The sequence below is a fragment of the Vulpes lagopus genome, chromosome 15 (assembly GCF_018345385.1).
Source record: "Vulpes lagopus strain Blue_001 chromosome 15, ASM1834538v1, whole genome shotgun sequence".
Taxonomy (NCBI): domain Eukaryota; kingdom Metazoa; phylum Chordata; class Mammalia; order Carnivora; family Canidae; genus Vulpes; species Vulpes lagopus.
The window spans coordinates 17,329,790-17,354,331 of NC_054838.1; the positions used below are offsets into that span (position 1 = coordinate 17,329,790).

Below are 24,542 nucleotides of genomic sequence, written 5' to 3' on the forward strand. Positions count from 1 at the left end.
GCAGAAGGAGCAGCAGAGGAGAGAGGGAGAAGCAGGCTCCCCATTAAGCAGGGACCTTCACGCAGGGTTTAATCCCAGGATGCTGGGATCATGACCTGAGCCAAAGGCAGATTTGTTAACCATCTGAGTCACCCAGGTGCCCCTTTTGCTCACAATGTAAAAGGTACAATTTCTTTAAAAAAAAAAATTTTTTTTAAAGATTTTGTTCATTTATTTATGAGAGACATAGAGAGAGGGGGAGAGACACAGGCAGAGGGAGAAGCAGGCGCCATGCAGGGAGCCCAACGTGGGACTCGATCCCGGGTCTCCAGGATCACACCCTGGGCCGAAGGCAGCGCCAAACCGCCGAGTCACCTGGGCTGCCCTAAAAGGTACAATTTCCATGCTGGGTCAGACTCGCGGCCCAGCAGTTATTAAGTCATGAAATGATCGAGCTGGGAAAACCTTTATAAATTAGCAACTAGACCTCTACTTCTTAATTTTTCATGTGAGGAAAGTGAGACCCACAAGACTCATTTATAACTCATAAATTGTTTAGGTCACACAACTAGTGAGTAGCCAAGGTAGGACTTTAACTCTGTCTCCTGCCGTCTAGGTTCGTTGTATACTGTTAATTTAGGGTGATTATTTTAAAATTTGATATTGAGTAGAGCATGAGGGTCTCTTATATTTGTCCTGTTTCTTACTTAGTGATCCCAGTTGACTGGGTTTGCCTAAGGCCATTTTTCTGGAGGAGCTAGCTTTTAGAGAACAGTGTCTATGTACATGTATAGCCTCTGGGAGTCCTTACTCTATTAGTAATGCAGTATGTATGTAGTACACGTAATTCAGTACAGTATATGTATATCCAACTCACATGATAGCATTCACTGGACTGGTCTGAAACACCATGAATTTGACAGCTTGTTGCTTCCCATACTAAACAAAGCAAATTATCTAAGTTCAAGAAGTCAGCTTAACAGATGTATGTCCTGTCAGGGTTTTTGGCTGGGCTAAAAGTGAAGTAGCGTCTACACTTATATTTAGCTACCAAAGTTTTGTCCTAGCTGTTGTTGGAGCAGTCCTGTCTGGATAGGTTCTCAAACCCTAGACTCTTATTAAACCTGGGTATATAAAAAGCTTAGCCATTTAAAAAATACTAGTTGTAGGAGTTGGACTAGGTATGAAGCAGCCTGGAAGACATCAAGCAGGAGGCAAAGCATCAATAAAAGTAATGGCGGTATACCTAAAGCTAAAGTTATCTGACAAAGAAAATATGTTGAGAAAGAAAGTGAACAGATCTACCTCAAGGGGAAAAACAAAGAGGTAACAGATGGTTTCTGTTGTTTTCATTGAAGAGCCTGGTGAGCAGCTTTTCTGGGTTAGTGCCTTAGATAGAAGAGGCCTGTGGTGTGTCCAAAGTGTGTGTGTGTGTGGGGCAGCTCACTCCCTGCATTCTGGTATTTATGAATGTCTGAATCCTGAGCACAGCTGATGATGTGGGCCAAGGTACAGCCTGTCTCTTCAAGGAGCAGGTACCCTCTCTGTGCTGCAGCAGCTATAAATTAACCTCAATTTCATATGTAGAAAGATGAGGGAGAGCAATGAGTATAGTGTTAGATGGTTTTCTTTAGCTACCAAAACTCAGCATGGTTTTCTTTAGCTACCAGACTCAGCTAGTCTTTTTTTTTTTTTTAATTTTTTTTTTTTTATTTGTTTATGATAGTCAGAGAGAGATAGAGAGAGGCAGAGACACAGGCAGAGAGAGAAGCAGGCTCCATGCACTGAGAGCCCGATGTGGGATTCGATCCCGAGGTCTCCAGGATCACGCCCTGGGCCAAAGGCAGGCGCCAAACTGCTGCGCCACCCAGGGATCCCTCAGCTAGTCTTAATGTATTTTTTAGGCTGCCCCATTTAAAAAGTGCTGATAGTTGGGGAGCCTCTCTGGCTTAGTCAGTTAAGCATCTGCTTTCAGCTCAAGTCATGATCCCAAGGTCCTGGGATTGAGCCCCTCATTGGCCTCCCTGCTCAGTGGGGAGTCTTCTTCTTTCTCTCCCTCTGCCTTTGTGTGCGTGCGCGCTCTCTCTTTCTGTCAAATAAATAAATAATATCTTTTTTTTTTTTAAGTGCCAATGGTAATGAAATAGTCATCTAAAAGGAGTAGCAAGGTTAATTTTTGTTTAGTTAGAAATTTGCATTCCTTTCTTTTATTGCACTGTGCTCCATTAATCAGAGATGGCAGGAAATGATCTCTGATTTATATAAGACTTCAGAAAATGATCTGAAAGACAAGGAGAATTGAAATGCTGAGGTAGCAAGTGAATTGAAGGTGAAACACAAGCTGGTTTTTCAATAGACCCCAGAAACAGAAGTGTGAGTTAGTAATAGTATTTTGATGGGCAGCCTGTTTCGGAATGCTATTAACAGGAAAAATGCAGTGACATCTTTTAGTGCAAGAAGTAAAACTGATCATGGCATGAGTGGCCCTGAATTGGTCACCAGTGTCACCAACAGGATAAGTTTTAGGACATCCCAGAATGCCAGTATACAAATGATGGCATAATAATCTGATTATATCCATTCCCAGAGGAAAAAAAATTTTAACATTTTTGCTATAGATAATGTGAGTTAGACCTTACAGGATTGGTGTAGATGTGGTGAGGTGAGAGGCAGCCTGTGTGACCCTAATGTTTTGGCCCTGGAGCCAGGGATAGCTCAGCTGCCTTTGAAGAGTTTGGTCTAAGGTATAGCTCTGGATGCTTGAATTGCATTGCTTGAAGCCTCTGCTTTAAGCCCTTGTCATTTTGTTAAAAACATTAAATTTTTTTAAATTAAAAATATACTTTTAAAAATTAAACTTTTTATTTGAGGTAATTTCAGATTCATATGCAGTTGTAGGAAATAATACAAAAATGACTCTCTACCTTTTACCCAGTGGTAACATCTTACAAAGCTATTGGTGCTCTTACAACCAGGATATAGACATTAATATACTCAAGAAACAGAACAGTTATATCACCACAAGGATTCTTGGGTGTTACTCTTTTAATAGAACCCTCCCCCTTCCCATCTCTGACCTCTGGCAACCACCAATGTGTTCTTTGTTTCTAAAATTTAGTAATTTCAAGAATGTTATATAAATCGGGATCATATAGTGTGTAACTTACTGGGGTAGGCTTTTCTCACTTGTACACAAGTACAGGTCTGCAAGTAATGAATTATCTTAGTTTTGTTTTGCTTGAAAATGCTTTTATTTTGCCTTCTTTTTTTTTAAGATTTTATTTATCTATTCATGGGAGACACACACACACACACACAGAGAGAGAGAGAGAGAAAGAGAGAGAGAGGCAGAGACACAGGCAGTGAGAGAAGCAGGCCCCATGCAGGAAGCCCGATGTGGGACTCGATCTGGGTCTCCAGGATCACACCCTGGGCTGAAGGCAGGCACCAAACTGCTGAGCCACTCAGGGATCCCTTTTGCCTTCATTTTTGAAGGATTTTTTTTTTTTTTTCCTGCTAATACAATTCTGGGTTGACAGGGTTTTGTCTCTTTCAGTACTTATATGTTGTTCCATGTCTTTTAATCTCTTGTTTCTGGTAAGAAAGCAATGGTAATTTCAGTAATTTTTTTCCTTAATGTATCATGTTTCTCTGTCTCCTTTCAAGATTTTCTCTTTAATACTCTTTTTTTCCTTTCTTTAAGAGTTTGACTGTGATGTATAATTATTTATTTTCTTGGTATGTATCCTTCTTAGAATCCACTGAATTTTGAATCTGTAAATTTATGTCTTTTAGCAAATTCGGGAAATTTTTGATAATTATTTCTTCAATTAAAAAAAAAAACATTTTCAGCATCATTTGCTGTCCTTTTCTTCTGGGGCTTCAATTACATGTATATTAGACTTGTTGCCCCACAGATCTCTGGGATCCTCTCCCACACTCTCGTTTTTCTCCCTAATCCTTTTTTCTCTCTGTTCTTCAGATCGGATACATTTTGTTGATCTCTTTATTTTTATGAATTTTTTTTTTTTAAGTAGGCTCTACACCCAGTGTGAGGCTTGAACTTACCACCCTGAGATGAAGAGTCACATGCTGTGCCAGCTGAGCCAGCCAGGCACCCCTGTTGATCTCTTTTTAAGTTCATTAACTCTTCTGCATCTCCAATCTACTGTTAAGTCCAACTTCTGAATAATAGAGTCTATTTTGCTGTTGAGATCTACTATTTTTTCATTCATTATGATCACAGCTGATTTTTTCCCTTTTTTCGATTTATTTATTTATTTATTTATTTATTTTTTATTAGTAATCTCCACACCCGATGTGGGGCTTGAATTCACAGCCCCAAGATCAAGAGTCATATACTCTACAGTTTTAGTGTATGTGCTGCTGAAGTGAGCACAAGAGTCACATACTCTACAAATGAGCCAGCCAGGGACCCCAGTCATAGCTGTTTTGAAATCTTTGCGAATCCCAATATTTGGATCACATCAGGGTCAGTTTCTGTTGATTGACTCTTCTCTTGAGAATAGGTCATGTTTTCCTGTTTCTTTATATGCTAAATAATTTTATTGGGTTGTGTCCTTGATACTCTGCTGCAGTGAATGCCAATTTAAATCTCAGTTCAGTTCCTTTAGCCCTAATTTGGTTGCTTGACGTCTGTTCTATGCACACATGATTTAGGGATTAGCCAGTGATTTTGGCAGGATTTATACAGTTTGAGGCACCTTCTTTCTGGTTCTCTTTGGAATTTCCCTCTCTCACTTCTCTGTTGTGGTTGCCTTAAATCTGTCCTCTGGTTTGTGAAGCTAGTAAGACTACGGGTTTTTATCTGAATTTTAGTCATCTTTCATGGCACAGACTGAGACTTCTTGGGCAAAAGCTGTAACAAGAGACCCTTAATTGATGTCATTACATTTTTCCAAGTTTTGACCCTCTCTCTTCCATCATAATCTACTTGCATTTTGTTACCTAGTGCCTTTAGGTAGTCGTTTTTTATATTCTGTCCAGTGTTCATAGTAATCTGTAAGAGAGTTGATCTTGTAGGAGCTATTCTTCCATGACTGGAAGCAGAACCTTTATCATGCTGGATATCAATTCTTTTTCTTCTTCTTCTTCTTCTTTTTTTTTTTTTTTTTTTAAGATTTTTATTTATTAGAGAGAGAATGAGCTGGGGTGGGGCCGAGGGAGAGGAATAAGCAGACTCCAACTGTGCATGATCCCAGGACCCTGAGATCATGACCTGAGCTGAAGGCAGAGGCTTAACCAACTGGTCACCCAAGTGCCCTATTCTGTTGACAAAGTCAGTTCTTTTTCATTTGTGGTTTCATAGATATTTGTATTATCCTTCCTATTTCTTCTAAGGAACCAGATATAAAAATGCCCTTAGTTCTTGCTCTTTTTTCTCTTTATTTTTTCAAACTTCAAATTTTATTTAAAGCTTCTTAAGTGTATGTCAACTCTGATTACTGATTGGTTTAGAAATTGAAATACTTTTATATGGTATATCTTAATCCAAGATGTAGGTATAACAGATGTGTCCTGTAAACACTTTCCTGGGAAGTGATGGTTATTTTTATTTTATTTTGCTTGAATCTAAGCTAACATGTTCTGGAGAAGCTTTGTGTAATTTAACATCAACCAGGTGGGAATTTGACCTTATTGGGTCTTTCTCACATAGCTGATTGTGACATACCTTTTCATATCTGTTCTACCATTTCAAAACTATCACTGTTTCCCACAGATGTAATACATTTATTATAAATGTGTAACTGAGATTTTGGTGAATTTTTTATAAAAAGATTTTACTTATTTTAGAGAGAGAAAGCAAGTGTGAGGTGGGGAAGGGGCAGAGGGAGAGGGAGGGAGAATCTTTTCTCTCTCTCTCTCTCTCTTTTTTTTTTTTTAAAGAGTTTAAATTTATTTATTCATGAGAGACACAGGTAGAGGGAGAAGCAGGCTCCTTGCAGGGAGCCTGATGTGGGACTCAATCCCGGACCCTGGGATCATGCCCTGAGCTGAAGACAGACGTTCAACTGCTGAGCCACCCAGGTGTCCCAAGGGAGGGAGAATCTTAAGCAGACTCTCACCCAGTGTGGGACTTGATCTCACAACCCTTAGATTGTGACCCAAGCCAAAATCAGCAGTTGGTTGCCTAACTGAGCCACCCAAGTCTTGGTGAACATTTTCTGATGACCTTTCAGATGGCTTCAGATAGTTTTGAGGCTAAGATTTTTTTTAACTCAGTCACATATATATGTGTATTTAAAGAGAGAGAAGTTTGCATCCATAGGCTTCTCATGATAAAAAAGGAGAAAATAATGTCATCATCAACCCAGAGAGCAGTTATTTAATAGTGCATATATTTTAACTGTGTGTAAACCTACCCACTTAGGTTAATCTGTAAGTGGTCAGTTGTTTCCTGCCCCAAATAGGAGAAACATTTGGAGCTGTGGTTTCTGATTTATTTGGGTCATGGAACCCTTTGAGAATATGATGAAAATTGTGGGTTTTTTAAGAAAAATGTACATATTTTCATACAAAATTTTGTAAATCATTTCAGAGGGCTCCTTTGAAGCTTCTCAGTTGTAAGCATCCCTTATTTAGGATTATTCAAATTAAGCTAGTACCAACAGGCTAATAGTACAAATGTCAGTTTGTTTCTGGTTTGGTCAAAGCAGAAAAGTAAACAAAGAACCTATTAGAAGTCCTTGTAAGGCGTGCAAGCTTTTATTTTTTATTTTTAAAAGATTTTTATTTATTTATTCATGAGAGACACAGAGAGAGGCAGAGAGGCAGCAACAGGAGAAGCAGGCTCCATGCAAGGAGCCCGATGCGGGATTTGATCCTGGGATTCCAGGATCATACCCTGAGCCGAAGACAGACGCTCAACCACTGAGCCACCTAGATGTCCCGTGTGCAAGCTTTAAAAAAAAATTCTATTATGATTTATCTGAATTGTACTTCCCCAGGGACAGATTCACAAAGATAGACTGACACCTAGGTGATTAATTTTTAAGTTGCTGTTAGAAATGGGCCTTAGTTCTGGTATCCAGACCTTCTGACATTTGTAGACTCTGTATGTGTTAGGCAAATAAGTAGTTCTTGTTTCTAGGACAGTAGGACAGTTGTGGTTGCAATGTCTTATTCTAATATTATTTGAATTTCCAAAGGTCTAAATAATTGGGGATTTAAGGAATCTGTGACATATGTACAGGTTTCATGAAGTGGAGCTATGTAGGTGTTCCTGAGGCATTAAGTCTCTACTGCTTCTTCTCAAAACTTAGGCCTCAGTAAATGATGAAAGACTGAATTGTTTGAATAAAAATATCTTAGATTTGTGAATCCCTTCTGTGACTTTTCTGACCCTCTTTATAGGGTGCTGTAATGAACATGATTTGATCTCAGGGCTCTCATACCTCTTTGTACAACCCCTTTCCCCTTGTGGTGAAAATACCATGTTTCTAATACTGGTTCGGTCTAATACACAGAAGGACTTATGTCTAAGATTGGCACTCTCTTTGGTGCCTTTACTGACTCTTTAACAAGAACCTGACTCTTTAACAAGAAACCATTACTTAGCTTATTTGAAAAAGGGGCAGGAGTTGGAGGGGTGGTATGGAGGATCTAAAGACTACTTCTTGTGATTCATAGCCTCCACCTCCTCTTTGTCTATACTCCAGGTCAGCTCATCATTTTCACCTCTCGCTTCATCTCACTGGTTGTTTAAAATAGTCTCGTGTTTCATCCTTTGAATGCTCATCATGTCTTAGGGGGCACCTCATAACCATTAAAAAAAAATATCCTTCTCTAATGGCTTTCATTAAGGACAGTGGAAACTGCCCTGATTCCTGTTTCCGTTAAATATTTTGTGATTTTTAGTGAGGGGATTTTCTGGCCTAGTAAGGAAGAAATGAGCAAACTGACAACTAAAAGTGAAGAAGCTTTGAGGAAGACAGTTATCTTCTCAGAACTGAATGCAGTTTAAATATATATTCTGGGAATCTCAGACTGTAGGCAAGATCATTATGTCAGCTGCTTGCTGTTTAATTTTTTTTGTATAGTAAATGCAGACTTGCCATGGGTGGTCTCTTTACAGGTGTTACTGAAAGCTTAAGACTAGCTGTACATAGCCTTTAGGGGCTTTATTGCTCCGTTACCAGCTGCCTGCTGATTTTGCCAGTCTTCTTTAGTGAAGATTACCAAATATATTTTTGAGAGATGAAATTTGCTGGAAAAGAGTTTCAGAAAACTCAGTTTGGATTAAGGATCAGGGAATAAGAGGAATTGAAATTGTGTTCCTAGCTTTACTAATAGAAGGAAAGGTGAGTCTTGTCAGAAGTTGAAAATTATGAATAAGTGGACTTCTGATGGTGATTGATGATGATGGACAAAAGAGAAAGTGGAAGTGAATGTTTTAGTTATAAAATGATAACTTTCTTTTTTTTTAATTTTTTTATTTTTTATTTTATTTTTTTTTCTTTTTTTTTTTTAAATGATAACTTTCTAATTGGAATCATTAATTTCTGGAACAGGTACTTTAGAATTACTATAAACTCTTTAGGAACCTAAGATACCTCTGGGATAATTTAGAGTGAAGAACTATGCAACTTTAGGTTTATCTCAGTCCTGTGTTGGAAGAATGCATCTTCCTTAATTACCAGCTCCTTTGGGTTCCAAACCAACTTAGAAAAACTATAGTTTGAACAGAATTTATATTATCAGCTAGAACATGTGAACAGGATCCTGTGTAAACGTGCTCTGAATGGTTGGATGCAAAGATTAAAGATCTGGAGCCTCCCAGATAGTAACTTCCCTGTCAAGTGGTTATTTGTGTATGTTCTTTTTACATTTGAGAGTAAGGTCCTGAGGATAGGTGCTTCATTTGGGTTCATCTCTATCCTCTCAGTACCTAATACCTAAGGTCCTTGTATGATATGATTACTCTATAAATAGGTATCAAATTCAATCGAATTGTTTTTGATCCCACATATTTTTCCGTGACTCCTACTAAATTTATTTGTTCAAAATATTTAGGTGCATTTAATTTGTCCCTAACCTCTTAGGAAAAGCAGAATTTGGAGCAGGATACTTGTGGATAAAGTACCAGTGACTTTATAGTAATTTGATCTCTGTTGAGCTCTTCATCTAATTATGCTGTATTGTAATGTTTTTTCAAACTATGAAATGTGTTAGTAGGTCTGCAATTAGCATATTAGGTTTTAATGATATAGAGTAGAAATTATAAAAGGGCATCACACAGAGTAAGGGTAAGTATTTTGTGAAATTTGTTTTAGGCAAATTTATATGTATACATCATGTGTGTATTTATTGCTTCATGATGTAATACTTGTTTCATACTGGAGTCATGGTCAAAAAAGTTTGAATAATATTGCTTTATTGTAATACTCTGTTATTTCATTTATCATATAGCATTATGCCAGTACATACAGGCTTCTAAAGCCAGGGATGGTGCCAGCCCTTTCATTTCCAGTACGACTGAAGGTAAAAAGAAAACAAAATTGAGAACACCCAAAGCTTTCTGGTGGCTTTTACATGTGTCTCTACAGTGGTATTTTGTATCTTTGATCTTCTAACTTTCTTGTGACTTTTTTTGACCGGTAGGTTTTTCATATTTGTGTTCCTCTAGGTGGTGGGTTCTTTGGTTCTTCCTCTTTACACTTTAATGTTCTTTATTCCAGTATATTCTAACGTTTTTAGAGGAAGAGGGAAAAGGTAGAGTTTCAGAAATTTTATTTTATTTTATTTTTTTCTTTTTTAAAGATTTTATTTATTTATTCATGATAGAGAGAGAGAGGCAGAGACACAGGCAGAGGGAGAAGCAGGCTTCATGCACTGGGAGCCCGACATGGGATTCGATCCCGGGTCTCCAGGATCGTGCCCTGGGCCAAAGGCAGGCGCCAAACCGCTGTGCCACCCAGGGGTCCCGAGTTTCAGAAATTTTAAATGATACTCTAAAATCCACTTTATTAATGTTTTTAAATCTTTTAATCCCTTTGTGTTTTTTCAGAGATCATAGAAATGCATACTTTATTCTGAATTTATTTTATTTATTTTTATTAAAAATGTTTTATTCTGAATTTTTTTATTCTGAATTTAAAATCATTTATGCTGCTATGATACCAGTTGACTTTTTTTAAGATTTTATTTTTATTTATTTATTTATTTATTTATCTATCTATCTATCTATCTATCTAAATTTTTTTTAAAAATTATTTATTTAAAAAAAAATTAAAAAAAAAATTATTTATTTATGATAGTCACACAGAGAGAGAGAGAGAGAGGCAGAGACATAGGCAGAGGGAGAAGCAGGCTCCATGTACCGGGAGCCCGACGTGGGATTCGATCCTGGGTCTCTAGGATCGCGCCCTGGGCCAAAGGCAAGCGCTAAACCGCTGCGCCACCCAGGGATCCCTATTTTTATTTATTCATGAAAGACACAGAGTGAGGCAGAGACACAGGCAGAGGGAGAAGCAGGCTCCATGCAGGGAACCTGACGTGGGACCTGATCCCAGGTCTCCAGGATCACATCCTAGGCCGAAGGTGGCACTAAACCGCTGAGCCACCCGGGCTGCCCAATACCAGTTGACTTTAAGCGAACTAATTGTGGTTTACAGGGGAAAAAAAGACGGATATAGTCCTTTGCTGTTCCTTGTGCTTTCTCTACTCTTCCAAGAAGATTAACCATTGGATTTGTAGTAACAATTCATTTCTTTTTCAAGATAAGAAAAGATAGCTAGTGGTGTCCAATATTAACCATGCTAAACCTTTTCAGCTTCTTTTCTTACCTAATAACTTTAATACTTTTCCTGTTCTTAGATGGTTGGCATACTAACCCCTTTGCCTTTACTTCTGTACCTTGCTGGACTACCAAACTCAGACAGTCATAATCCTTGATGGCAAGGGACTTTGTAGAGATGATTTACTTCATTCTTTTCTTGCAGGAGAGAATTTTGAGCAGACACCACTGAGACGAACATTCAAGTCTAAGGTCCTTGCCCGATACCCTGAGAACGTAGAATGGAATCCCTTTGACCAAGATGCAGTGGGAATGGTTAGTATTTATTAGCTACAAGTATGAAATAATTTGCAAACTAATTTATAGTAGATTTTTGAGTCCAGAGACTGTGTGGTAGCTGCAGTTCCACCAACTACCAATAACTTGAAGAAGGGATTGTGTGCATATTATTCATGATTCTGCATTTTGATCAACATATCAGATATACTGGAAGTCACAATGTTTTTCTGTTTTGTCAGACAAATGCATAGTAATGGCTTGTTGAACTTTGTGGTACTCAGCTATTGGTTATTTGTAGTATTGAGATTACATGATGAGTGTAATTTAAATCAGTTTTCTCTCAATCTGGGTGATATGGCAGAAATGAGTATTTTGTTTTACCCTAATTTTAGATAGAACAACATTTTTTTTTTTTTTAAATTTGAGAGTCAGCGAGCATGAACTGGGGGGAGGGATAGAGGGAAAGAGAGAAGCAGACTCCCCACTGAGCACAGAGCCCAACTTGGGGCTCAGTCCTGGTCCCTGAGATCATCAGCTGAGCCAGAGTCAGACACTTAACTGACTGAGCCATGCAGGTACCCCAGGACAGCATTTTAAATCTTTTTGTGTTTGTTTAAATATTTTATTTATTTATGAGAGACACAGAGAGAGAGAGAGAGAGAGAATGGCAGAGACACAGGCAGAGGGAGAAGCAGGCTCCATCCATGTAGGGAGCCCGACGTGGGACTCGATCCCAGGTCTCTAGGATCAGGCCCTGGACCGAAGGTGGCGCTAAACCGGGCTGCCCAGCATTTTAAATCTTATGTAGAAGAATACTACTATGAGTGATATAACCTTTATTAAGTATTTAACATGAATTCGTTTAATCTTCACAATATCCCTTATGTAGATGATATTAAATAAACACACACACATAGATACACATATATTTTACACATGAGGAAACTAAGATCCAAAGAGGTTAGGTAATGTGTTCAAGGTCATATAGCTAAGAAGCAATTGAGCTGCAATTTGAACACTATACCATAGTCTGGTTCCAGTGCTATGCTCTTTTTTTTTTTTTTCCTTCCCTTTAGATCTATTTATTCATTCATGAGAGACAGAAAGAGGAAGAGACATAGGCAGAGGGAAAAGCAGGCTCCCTGCAGGAAGCCTGATGCAGGACTCCATCCTGGCACCCTGGGATCGTGCCCTGAGCCAAAGGCAGATACTCAGCCACTGAGCCACCCAGGCGTCCCCAGTGCTATGTTTGTTTTGTTTTGTTTTGTTTTTTTAAAGATTTTATTTATTTATTCATGAGAAACAGAGAGAGAGAGAGAGAGAGGCAGAGACATAGGCAGAGGGAGAAGCAGGCTCCATGCAGGGACCCCGATGTGGGACTCGATCCAGGGGCTCCAGGATCACGCCCTGAACCAAAGGCAGACCTCTACCACTGAGCCACCCAGGCATCCCCCAGTGCTATGTTCTTAATCACATATTTGTACTGCCTGTATTAATTTTTAAGGCTTCTTATGCTTTTTAGAGGATGATGATGTTTGATGCATATAATAACCCTGTGAAATAGGCAAAGTAAACTGTATTATCTTCATTTCACAGATGAGGGAACTGAGTCTTAGCCTCAAGTTTTTTTGATGCCTAGTCCAGTGCTTATTTTATTTTAATGTGCTGTATTCTAGAAACATCTAGATTTTGAGAAGTCAAGTCTAAAAGTAATGGATATGACATAGCGTAGATCCTTTTATTTGTTAACTCAGGCTGCTAGTAGATCATTTATATACTCAGGTTTATGTAAAACTGGAAAATAGGGACTGATTGATTTAGGTCAGTTTGATTAGCTATCCAAGTTTCTTTATATAACCCACCTGAGTTAAAGTGAAAAAAAAGTACACCTGTATCCTGATTATGTCATTTCCTTGCTTTATACGAAATGCTCCCTTTTTTCTATGAAATGGCAAGGTTCTCTTGATGACAGAATTTTGTGAGTAGATAGAGTCTAAAACTTTATGTTTATGTTTAGGTACAGAGTTGTATCTGTCTAGTTTTTAGGTATATTTCTAGCATCATTTCCCACTAAATGCTGTCATGTTTAACCATCTACCTAAATTCTCTCAGCTTTGTCTTACTTCCTTATCTTTTTGCATTTTCTTCCTGTCCCTGAAATGCCCTCTTTCCCTTGTCTACCTGATTCTAATTCTAATTCTAATTCTAATTCTAATTCTAATTCTAATTCTAATGTAACCTTATCTATGAAGCCTTTTCTGACATTCCTGGGCAGGATTGTCTATTCTGTGTTGCCCTAACGCTTTGTTTTTGGGTAGTCCTGATTACTGCATTACAATTTTATTTACTCGTTTGTCTCTTAGAATGGAAGATTTTTAGGGCAGGTATTTTGCTGTGTTGATCTTGGTATCCAAAACACCTAGCAGAGTAGTACCCTGTGAGTAAATAAATAATGATGGTATTCTGAAAATAGGACCAGCAGTGATGTTCTCACCACTTGTTTCCTTGTTGTCTTTTGCAGCTATGCATGCCCAAAGGGCTAGCATTCAAGACCCAGGCTGATCCCAGGGAGCCCCAGTTCCATGCTTTTATTATCACAAGGGAGGATGGCTCTCGGACATTTGGGTTTGCCCTCACATTTTATGAGGAGGTGACTAGCAAGCAGATCTGCAGTGCGATGCAGACCCTCTACCACATGCATAATGCTGAGTATGATGTCCTACATTCTCCCTCTGCTGATGGCCGAGATCACAGTGGCATGGAGGATGGTGAAGGCACTCCTGGGACCAAGCTTCAGCGCTTCAACTCCTATGACATTAGCCGGGACACGCTCTACGTCTCTAAATGCATCTGCCTCATCACACCCATGTCCTTCATGAAAGCATGTCGGAGTGTGCTGGAACAGCTTCACCAGGCAGTCACTTCACCTCAGCCCCCTCCACTGCCCCTTGAGAGCTACATATACAATGTACTCTATGAGGTGCCACTCCCACCTCCTGGCCGGTCCTTGAAGTTTTCTGGGGTCTATGGGCCAATAATCTGCCAGAGACCAAGTACCAACGAGCTTCCCTTATTTGATTTTCCTGTCAAAGAGGTCTTTGAACTGCTCGGGGTAGAAAATGTGTTTCAACTTTTTACTTGTGCCCTTCTGGAATTTCAAATCCTGCTCTATTCACAGCGTAAGTCAGTGTTTACTAGAGCTTTCTCCCTGTGTAGGGCTTCCCATCTTTCCATATTAAATGCAGTGGAACTAACTGTAAAGGTCAAGGGCTGTTATAATTTGAGCAAAACTCAGGTCTTTTCTTTTGCAGGTAGGTTGTAGATGGCAAACTGATGCAACACTAGTGGGCCACAGTTTCTTATTGGTTATCATCAGGGCCTTGGGCTGGGCACTTCAGCCTGGGAGGGAATCCTTGCTTCCTGACATCCTCTCTAGTTGATGCTGAAAAGAGGGGCAGGAAATGATGGTTCTGGAAAGCTGACTTTCCATCATTCTGCAGTTATTTCTGCCCCTTCTGCAGGCTGACAGTAAAACTGAGGATTCACAAGTGATGATCCTTCATATATTTGGAAGAATGTATTTGAGAAAATGAAGATGTATTGCTTCTTTCTGTTGTTATAACTGAATTGGTTTTTATAAATTAGAGGTGAACTGAATGTGAGCAGCAATTTGGACAAAATAGTAAAGTAGATCAGAAGGAAACAGATGTTTATTAAATGAACCAGGAAAATAACATAAAATTTATTCATTCAGTACATATTTATTGAGAGCCTGCCATGTGCTAGGCATTGTTTCAGAGGCTAGATATATGATGGTAGACAAAACAGATAAAAATCCTTCCTATTATAGAACTGATATTTTAGTGGGGAAGGAGGGATGATTAAATAAATAAATAGAGTTTATAGTGTGTAAGGTGGTAATAACATCTGTGGAGAAAAATAAAACAGGAAAGAGGGTGGATGGTATTTGAGGAAGCGAAGTTCAGTTTTTTCTTTTTTTTTTTAAAGATGTATTTATTAGAGGGAGAGGGAGAAACAGGCTCCCAGCTGAGTGCGGAGCCCAGCATGGGATCCCAGGACCCTGGGATCATGCCCTGAGGCAAAGGCAGATGCTTAACCAACTGAGCCACCCAGGCACCCCTCCAGTTTTTAATAGAGTGATTGATTTAAGCCCTCTCGCACATACAAAGATTTAGAGACAAGAATGTGTTTGTTATGTTCAAGAACTGAGAAAACTAGGTGGATGGTATGGAGTGAGAGAGCAGGAATATAGAAGCAGATGTTGTTAGACTTAACAGGACCCTAGATTTTACCATCCTGTAGGCCATTGCAAGGACTTTGTTATTCTGAGATGCCTAGTCATTGTAGGATTTAAGTTGGTTGACTTTTTATTTGGAAGTAGCTTCCAGTTTTATGGAGGAGTTGCAAGAAATGTTGAAAGAACTTTTGTATATTCTCCCACAGTTCACCAGTTATTAACATTGGGCCACATTTGTCTTACCATTCTCTCTCTCTCTCTCTGTTTATATGTAAATGTAATTGAACCACTGAGAATCATTGCAGAAGCTATGTCCCTTGACATATGTGTCCCGCATAGCTATGTCCCTAAATGTGTCAGCTTTTATTTCATAAGAGCTAGGACATTTCTTACATAACCATAGTATGATTATTAGATTTTTAGGAAATGTAACATTGTTATAATACTGTATTCAGGTTTCACCATTGTCTCAAAAAATGTCGGCTTTAATAATTTTTTTAAAAAAAATTCCTGACCCAGGATCTCGTCTAATAACATGCATTGCTTTTACTTGTTACTTCTTCAGATCTTTCATGATATGAACATTTTTGAAGAGTGCAGGCAAGGCATTTTGTAGAATGTCCGTCAGTTTGATTTTGTCTGATGTTTCCTCATGATTTAGATTCAGGTTGTAAACTTTGGCTATAATATACAGAAGTGATCTTGTGATTCTTTCAGTGCATTGTATCAGGAAGCACATAATGTGTATTTTTATCATGACAGGAGGCACTTGATGTCAGTTTGCCCATCTTTGGTAATGTTCATTTGATCACTTAGTTAAGATTATGTCTGCAAAATTTCTTCACTGGAAAGTTATCCTTTTTCCCTTTGTAATTAGTAATTTGTGAGGAGTTAACTCTGTAGATATACTATTCCTCTTTGAAGTTTTGCCAATAGATTTACCATCCATTAGTGATTCTAGTCTGAATTAGTTATTACCATGATGGTTACAAAATGGTGATTTTCTAGCTCCACCTATATTTATTTATTTATATTTTATTTATTTTTTAATAGATTCATTTATTTGTTTGAGGGAGTTGCACATACAAGCAGGAGGAGCAGAGGGAGAGGGAGAGAGAATCTGAAGCAAACTTTATGCTGAGTGAGAGCCTGTCATGGGGCTCACTCTCATGACCCGGAGATTATGACCTGAGCTAAAACCAAGAGTTAGACGCTTAAACGACTGTGTGACTGGGGCACCCCTCCATCTTTATTTATTTTTTAATTTTTAAAAAAGATTTTATTTGGGGATCCCTGGGTGACTCAGCGGTTTAGCGCCTGCCTTTGGCCCAGGGCGCGATCCTGGAGTCCTGGGATCAAGTCCTACGTCGGGCTCACAGCATGGAGCCTGCTTCTCCCTCCTCCTGTGTCTCTGCCTCTCTCTCTCTCTCTCTCTCTCTCTCATGTCTATCATGAATAAATAAATAAATAAATCTTAAAAAAAAGATTTTATTTATTCATTCATGAGAGACACAGAGAGAGAGAGGCAGAGGCAGAGGGAGAAGCAGACTCCATGCAGGGAGCCTGATATGGAACTCGATCCTAGGACCACGGGATCACTAACCAAGCCTAAGGCAGATCCTCAACCACTGAGCCACCAAGGCGTCCCTCCATCTATGTTTATAATATGTCATTGTACTATAAGGAATAACATTCATTTTTCCTTATTTATTATTAAATGGACTCATAGACTTTTATTAAATAGATTAGGTATCTGTAATCCAGTGGGGTTGTTTTAAAAGTGGGAAAAGGAGGATTAAAACCAGAAATATGATAGATGACATTTTTCCATACATTTCTCCTTCTTAAATTTCCCAGAATATGAGTTATTGTAACAATAATAAGAATTTTAAGAGGTTTGATTGAGAAGATTTGTGTATAGAATCAAGTGGAACTGAGGACCTAAACCCATGTTTATAGGATGGACAGGAAAAAGCTTTTTCCAAAAAAATTCCCGGACACTGTTGAGCATGGCTGACAGTAAAATGGAGTGGCCTTTTATTGGATGTAGTTATGCTCTCTATTAATAGAGTAGTTTAAACAATTCAGTTTGCTTTTCTTGAAATAGTTTTTATTTATGATTCAAAGGCTTTAGGGAGATGAAAATCTTTCTTGCCTTCCAAAGACATGTGAATGTTATGAGCATTCACAGTATTGCCTACTATGTATCGTGACTAATGAATGGAAAAGAAGTGTAATTTAGGGAAAAAGAATGCAGGGGTAATTGTAAGATTCTCAAAGTATAACCCATTGGGTGACTGAACTGACAGTTTTAAGAATTTTTTTTTTTAACCTGTATAAATCATTTTACCTCCTTCTGGATAGTATTTGTTCTTTTGTCTATATAAAGATTTCTTAATAGGATATTTTTTACCTAAAGAGAAGTTCTTTACCTGATATGAGTTAGTAGGGTAGTAGGTTGGATAATTGAAAAAGTTATTCAAGTCTGAGAATCATAAAAATGATTTATATATCCATTAAACATTGTATTTTAGCTTGAAACATGACAGTATAGACATTAGTCTTTTGATGAAAGGTCTAGGTATTTCCTTTGATTATGGGTCCACTAATCAGATGTCTACTTTGTCTTGTATAAGCCATACCCATAATGCATTCACCAGGGTTTCCAGCTACATTTTTTTTAAAGGAGAGTGAGAACATAATGAACCTTGCAAAAGAACCAGAATTATAGGTTTTTACATTTTTCCCTGTTATTTTGCATTTAACTGCATTATAATATGCCTAATTCATTTGGAGTATTTTTTAGCCTCTGTGCATTATTCAGTTCTTTCCTTCTTTCTTTCTTTATTAATCAATCAATTATTTTGAGAGGGAGAGGGAGAGAAAGAACACATGCTTGGGTGGGGAGAGGCAGAAGTTGAAAGAGAGAGAAAATCCTAAACAGCCTCCATGCCCAGCGGGGAGCCTGACATGGGCTCAGTCTCAGGAACCTGACATGACGTGAGCCAAAATCAAGAATCAGAGGCTATTCCAACTGAGCCACCCAGGCATCCTTACTCAGTCTTGTCTTGTCTTTTTTTTTTTTTTTTTTTTTTTTAAGATTTATTTATTTATTTTTGTCAGGGAGAGGGCCAGAGGGAGAGTGAGAGAAACCTCAAGCAGACTGCCCACTAAGCATGGAGCCCAACTTGGGGCTTAATGCCAGGACCCTGATATCATGACATGAGCCAAAATCATGAGTTGGATGCTTAACTGGCTGAGCTACCCAGGTATCCCTCAGTCTTTTTAAAACATCTAACTTGGGATCCCTGGGTGGCGCAGCAGTTTGGCGCCTGCCTTTGGCCCGGGGCGCGATCCTGGAGACCCAGGATCGAATCCCACGTCGGGCTCCCAGTGCATGGGGCCTGCTTCTCCCTCTGCCTGTGTCTCTGGCTCTGTCTCTGCCTGTGTCTCTGGCTCTGTCTCTCCTTCTATCTCTCAAGAATAAATAAATAAAATCTTTAAAAAAAAAAAATAAAACATCTAACTTTGTTTTCCAAGAAACGATTCTTTTTTTTTTTTGTCCTCATTTTACCATTTATTTATTTAATATTTGGTTACATTATATAATCCAGTAGTAAATTCAGCTAGCACAGACAAGTCTGGGAATAAATGCCCCTGATTCTTGTTAAGCATACATTAGTATTTTTTTGCAAAAGTAATGCATGCTTAAGGCGTACACTCATAACAATTCTGGTGTGTCTTAGGGCTCAGTTAGTTGAGGATCTCCCCTCAGTTCAGGTCAGGATCCCCAAGTCCTGGGATTGAGCCCTGTATCAAGCTCCCTGAACATCAGGGAGACTGCTCCCTCTCCCTCTGCTCCTCCCCCTACTCATTCTCTTTTTTTCTCTTTCTTGCTCACTCTCCCTTTGAAATAAAATCTTTTTTTTTTTTTTTTTAATTTTTATTTATTTATGATAGTCACAGAGAGAGAGAGAGAGGCAGAGACACAGGCAGAGGGAGAAGCAGGCTCCATGCACCGGGAGCCTGACGTGGGATTCGATCCCGGGTTTCCAGGATCGCGCCCTGGGCCAAAGGCAGGCGCCAAACCGCTGCGCCACCCAGGGATCCCCCTGAAATAAAATCTTAAAAACACACACACACACACACACACACACACAATTCCAAATGGAATACAATGAAATCTTCCCTTACTGCCTCCTTAGTAGCCAGAGATCAAGTTTCTTGTGTGTCCCTAATGAAAATTAATAATAATTTATTTTTAAAAAGATTTTATTTGGGATCCCTGGGTGGCGCAGAGGTTTGGCGCCTGCCTTTGGCCCAGGGCGCGATCCTGGAGACCCGGGATCGAATCCCACATCAGGCTCCCGGTGCATGGAGCCTGCTTCTCCCTCCGCCTGTGTCTCTGCCTCTCTCTCTCTCTCTGTGACTATCATAAATAAATAAAAAAAAAAATTAAAAAAAAATTAAAAAAAAAAAAAAGATTTTATTTATTTGAGAGAGGAGAGGAGAGGAGAGAGCATGCATATGAGTGAGGGGAGGGGAGCCCAATGAGGGCCCAGTCCTACAACCCCGGGATCATGACCTGAGTAGAAAGCAGACACTTAACCAACTGAGCCACCCAGGTGCCCCCCAAATAATATTTTTTAAAAAAACATAAATAATGTGTGGACAAACAAAGCAGAGAAGGTTGAAAGTTTCCCTTTTTCACCTAAACTCCTCCTCTTAAGGAGTAATCTCTTAATTTTTTTTAGTGCTCCCTTTCAAATATTTTTAAACATTGAACTGTTTTTATGTGAAGTGTTGTATAAATAGGTATTGTAATATTCTTTATACATGTATATTATGATACATGTATGTTAAAATTAATGTTGAAATTTAACATACTGTACGTATATGTTTTAAATATGGCATATTAAAACTTAGGAAAACCTTACAGTCATATGGTAGGAATTTTAGCACATTACAAAAGAGTGTATAGTGAAGCATAAGACTTCCACCTCTGGCCCCTGGTTTTCCTTCAGACAGATTATCACTATTTCATGTTTCTTTCCAGACATAATCCTGTACATACAACATAAATACTGTTTAGAAACAATACAAATGGAAGCATGCTAATTGTTTTGCACTTTCTTTCATTTAATAATGTATCTTGGAGGGACACCTTGGTGGCTTAGAGGTTGGGTGTCTTGCCTTTGGCTCAGGGCATGATCCCGGGTCTGGGGATTGAGTCCCACATGAGGCTCCCCTTGAGAATCCTGCTTCTCCCTCTGTGTCTCTGCCTCTCTCTCTCTGTGTCTCTCATGAATAAATAAATAAAATCTTAAAAAAAATGTATCTTGGAGATAATTGGGACATAGAGATTAAGTTTTTTCCTAAGAACAAAGAGTGCATTATAAACATTCTTTTCCAGTTTTCACAGAAGTGTGAGTATGCAAGGACAGTTTGTGATTCAGTTTCCAATGTGTAGAACTGGTCCTGTAGTTTGGACTTATGTGTAGAGTGATCCCAAGGCTATTGTCTTTCTCTGCACAGAGACAAGCCATAAAAACATGCTGTTTCCTCCCTGCCCCCTTCACCCACTCAGTAGTGGTGGTTGTAATCCCACTATGTTTTGCATTATCTCCTTTTGTTAAAAGTAATTGCTCATTAATCAGTATGGGAACTTGAAGAGAATAGTTGCCTAGAGCCATAGTGTCTCCAGTTGATTTTGATTGTTTGAAATGCTTTGGATGTATATGACCTTTAGCTATTTCCTATTTACTGGTTTCACCTTCTTGGAATGGTGAGCACAGACACAGGCGATGGCAAAGAGGTACTGATTTTATCATTTGTACTGGTGTACAGAAAGGGATTTTTGTGCTGTTGCTTACAGCTCTTGGAGGTCAGCATCCTAGCGTGGGTACCACAGATTACTGGATCCTTGAAATATTGTTTGTTAGGCCACCCTTCAAAGTGGGATTTTTTTTTTTTTTTTTTAAATATAAAACTGTAGAGAAAAAAAACTCCTGACAACTCAAACCAGAAAGGCCACACAATCCCAAATTTGTAGTGCCTGTGAAACTAAACCAGGCATAAACTAAATGGAAAGTGGGTTAACCTTGAGAGAGATTATCTGTGACCTGCAAAAGTGTTTTGTTTCTAAGAATCCCACAATTTCAAGTGTATCGCAAGGAATTCTTCAGAGATTTCAATCTGAGGCAAATAAAGTTATCTACTCAAGAAATAAGTGGGCTGAGTTTTAGATACTAGGTTAGATTTATCCTGAAGAGTAGGGAAAAACTGGAACTAGATTTCTGTGCTATTGGAAAACCTGCTTTAATGGAGCACAGAAAGCCTCTTCCTTCAGACTCTAGCATGCCCTGTTTTATGGTTATAGAATAGATGTTCCCACACACTGCAGCTAAGTACTGTTAGTAGTAGTACAGTGCCAGTAAGTCTCATAACAAAGGCATTTTGGGAACCCATTTACTCAGATTGTCTGTTGGCCTTGTGAGATGTTACTGTCCCTAAGCAGACATGCCAGGAATGCCAGCCTTATAAAGCACCTGCTTTATTGACCTTGGGTAAAGGACTTTTTTTTTTGTTTTCTTATGATTGAAAAGGCCTCTGGTACTCCTGCCTTTCCCCATTCTCCCCTTAAAATCCTGCAGTAGTGTGTGAATGTGTATGTATACACACTAACGATGGGGGTGGGATATTTCAGTGTAATATTTATTTAAAATATGTTTAAGAGCCAGTCTTAGGACATAGTAAGACTAAGCTTTAAATATCACTTGACGGTTTTCTCTCATGCTTTTGCATTCTTTTGATTCATCTTAATTTTGAACTTTACAATAAATTCTTTTTTTTTTCTTTACAATAAATTCTTAAGGTGTCTGAGATTCTCAGGATTATTGCTCTTGAGTAGATTATTTACAGGCATATGTAGAAAAATATAATTGGGGTTTCATCTAGAGAATCATTAGAAGTTTTTTTTAAAGGTTTTATTTATTTTGGAGCATGTGTGTGTGAGTATGGGGAGGGAGAGAATCTCAGGCAGATTGCCTGCTAAGCGGACCCTGATGCAGGGCTCCATGGAGGGCTTGATCTCGTGACTCTGAGATCACGACCTTAGCTGAAACCAAGAGCCAGCCACTTAACCAACTCAGCCACCCAAGCGTTCCTCATTAGATTCTTCTTAATGATTGTTGGAATGTCATTGAGCAGAAGATTAAAAAGCCAAGTTGTATGGGCATCCTGTGGAATTGAGGTATCACAGAAGAGGCTGAAGGCAGAGTTTGCAGTGGTCTAAATTTTGTTATTTTACCGTCATGTGGGACTAAATACTTTTTCTGAAATCAGAGATTAACTCTTCAAAGATTGCTTTTTTTGTAATTTGGGAAATGTTTTTGTTCCTTGAATGATGGGTGGGAATTTTCACTAAATGGTTTTTATTTTATTTTTTTAAGATTTTATTTTATTTATTTATGAGAGACACTGAGAGAGAGGCAGAGACACAGGCAGAGGGAGAAGCAGGCTCCTTGCAGCCTGTCCTAGAACAGCTGGATCATGCCCTGAGCTGAAGGCAGACGCTCAACCACTGAGCCACCCAGGCATTCCCATTAAATACTTTTAATATAGGAATGATGATGCACATTTTAATCCTTTTAATATAGGAATGATGTGTGGGCACAATGAAAAATGAGATAGACTCTCTCCTTGAACTTGTCTTAGTTTGTCTTGATCTTTAGTGAACATGAGTAGCTTATGTCCTTTTGTCCTTCTGCTAAGCCAGTTTTGTTTGTTTTGTTTTAATTGATCAAATCTCTGAGTTCACTTTTAGGCACTGATCTGTCTGTACCTTAGTTTGACCAAAGAAGCATATGAGGCATTTTCCTGTACAGCTCTTAAATGTTTGAGATGATGAAGCTTTAGTCATTAATTTCTATATATTTGTATTACTAGGTAAACTATTTCCGAGTTATGTTCTTCTTTGCTTAGCCAGGAGTAAGGTGATAAGGCAATTTTCAAAGTATTATTAGTGAACAAATATGGGATACTTGGCTAAACTTCTACCTAGTTGATACATATCAGCTTCTGCTCAATTTTTACTCAGTCTTCCTCATTTTTTGGGGAAGCTTTTTGTTACTTACAACTCCTTTATGAGTGAAGATATTATTGATTTAAGTGATGGGGTGAGTTTTTAGTACATGAAACCACTTTAACCCTTAATAAAAGCTCTTTTGAAATCAGCCATTCCAGAGGATATTACTCATATGATTTTAAAATTTATGTTCCTGTTTTGTCCTTAAATACCCGAAACCATTATACAATTTGTGAATAGTAATTTTAAAAATTTTACTTTTAGCCAGTCCATTTTATCAGCTTTGCCAATGTATTTATTACTTATTTTTTTAATAAAATGGGTCTAGAAATTGTGTTCTAAAGGAAAGCTAAACTTTGAACACAAACTTTCCCTTCCAAACCAGTATCTCTGGGGCATCTAGGTGGCTTGGTTGGTTGAGTGTCTGCCTTTGGCTCAGGTCATGATCCTGGGGTCCTGAGATCGAGCCCTACATTGGGCTCCCTGTTCAGAGCCTGCTTCTCCCTCTCCCTTTGCCTGTTCACTCTTCCTGCTTGTGCTCACTCTGTCAAATAAATAAATAAATAAACAAACCAAGATCTCTGACCTAGAATAAGAGTTTTGAGGCATGAAAGTCAATCTTCTAAGTCTTTCAAATTCTCAGGAAGCTTTTATTGAAGTGTTAAAATAATACATTTGTGCTATTCCCACTCAGGAAAAGTTCCAGGTAGAGGACAGACTTGGCTAGTGTGGAAAACCAGCTTCTGCATGTTTTGTGGTTCTTTGGTCTTGATCTTGAAGGTAGAGTTCATATTAGTCCCTTATAGAATGCAGACATAACTGAGTGGTACAAGAGCCTGTTTTAGCTTCCATGCTGGATAAAGACCCAGGCCACTGTTCCTTTTGTTGTTGTTGCAGTTCCCCAACCCCTTTGTAACTTAAGAGAATCTACTTAACATACTGGTTTGGAGCAAGGTGCCGTTTAGGATTTCTCTTCTATTTCCATATAAATTTTATTAAATTAATAAATTGAAATTTAATTGCTTTTATTAAATTTAAATTTAATTAAATTTTATTATTAGCAGGAAACTGTATGTGTGGGTATATTTCAGCTTATGGCCCATTGAGGTCTCTCAGTCATTTTTTTTTTTTTAAACTTTTTTTTAAAAATTTTTTTGTTAACTTTTATTTATTTATGATAGTCA

At 38.5% G+C, this 24,542-nt stretch overlaps 1 protein-coding gene across 3 annotated transcripts in view; it reads left to right on the forward strand.

Moving 5' to 3' along the window:
* Positions 1–24,542, forward strand: part of DENND5A (DENN domain containing 5A) — a 109,233-nt gene that overhangs the window by 32,018 nt on the left and 52,673 nt on the right. For 2 of the 3 annotated variants that reach the window (XM_041730086.1, XM_041730088.1), the window contains exons 2-4: positions 9,409–9,480; positions 10,941–11,050; positions 13,536–14,193. In XM_041730086.1, coding sequence (XP_041586020.1) covers positions 9,409–9,480; positions 10,941–11,050; positions 13,536–14,193 — 840 coding nt within the window. The remainder of the gene's footprint in view (positions 1–9,408; positions 9,481–10,940; positions 11,051–13,535; positions 14,194–24,542) is intronic. The other variant, XM_041730087.1, reaches the window with a different exon arrangement.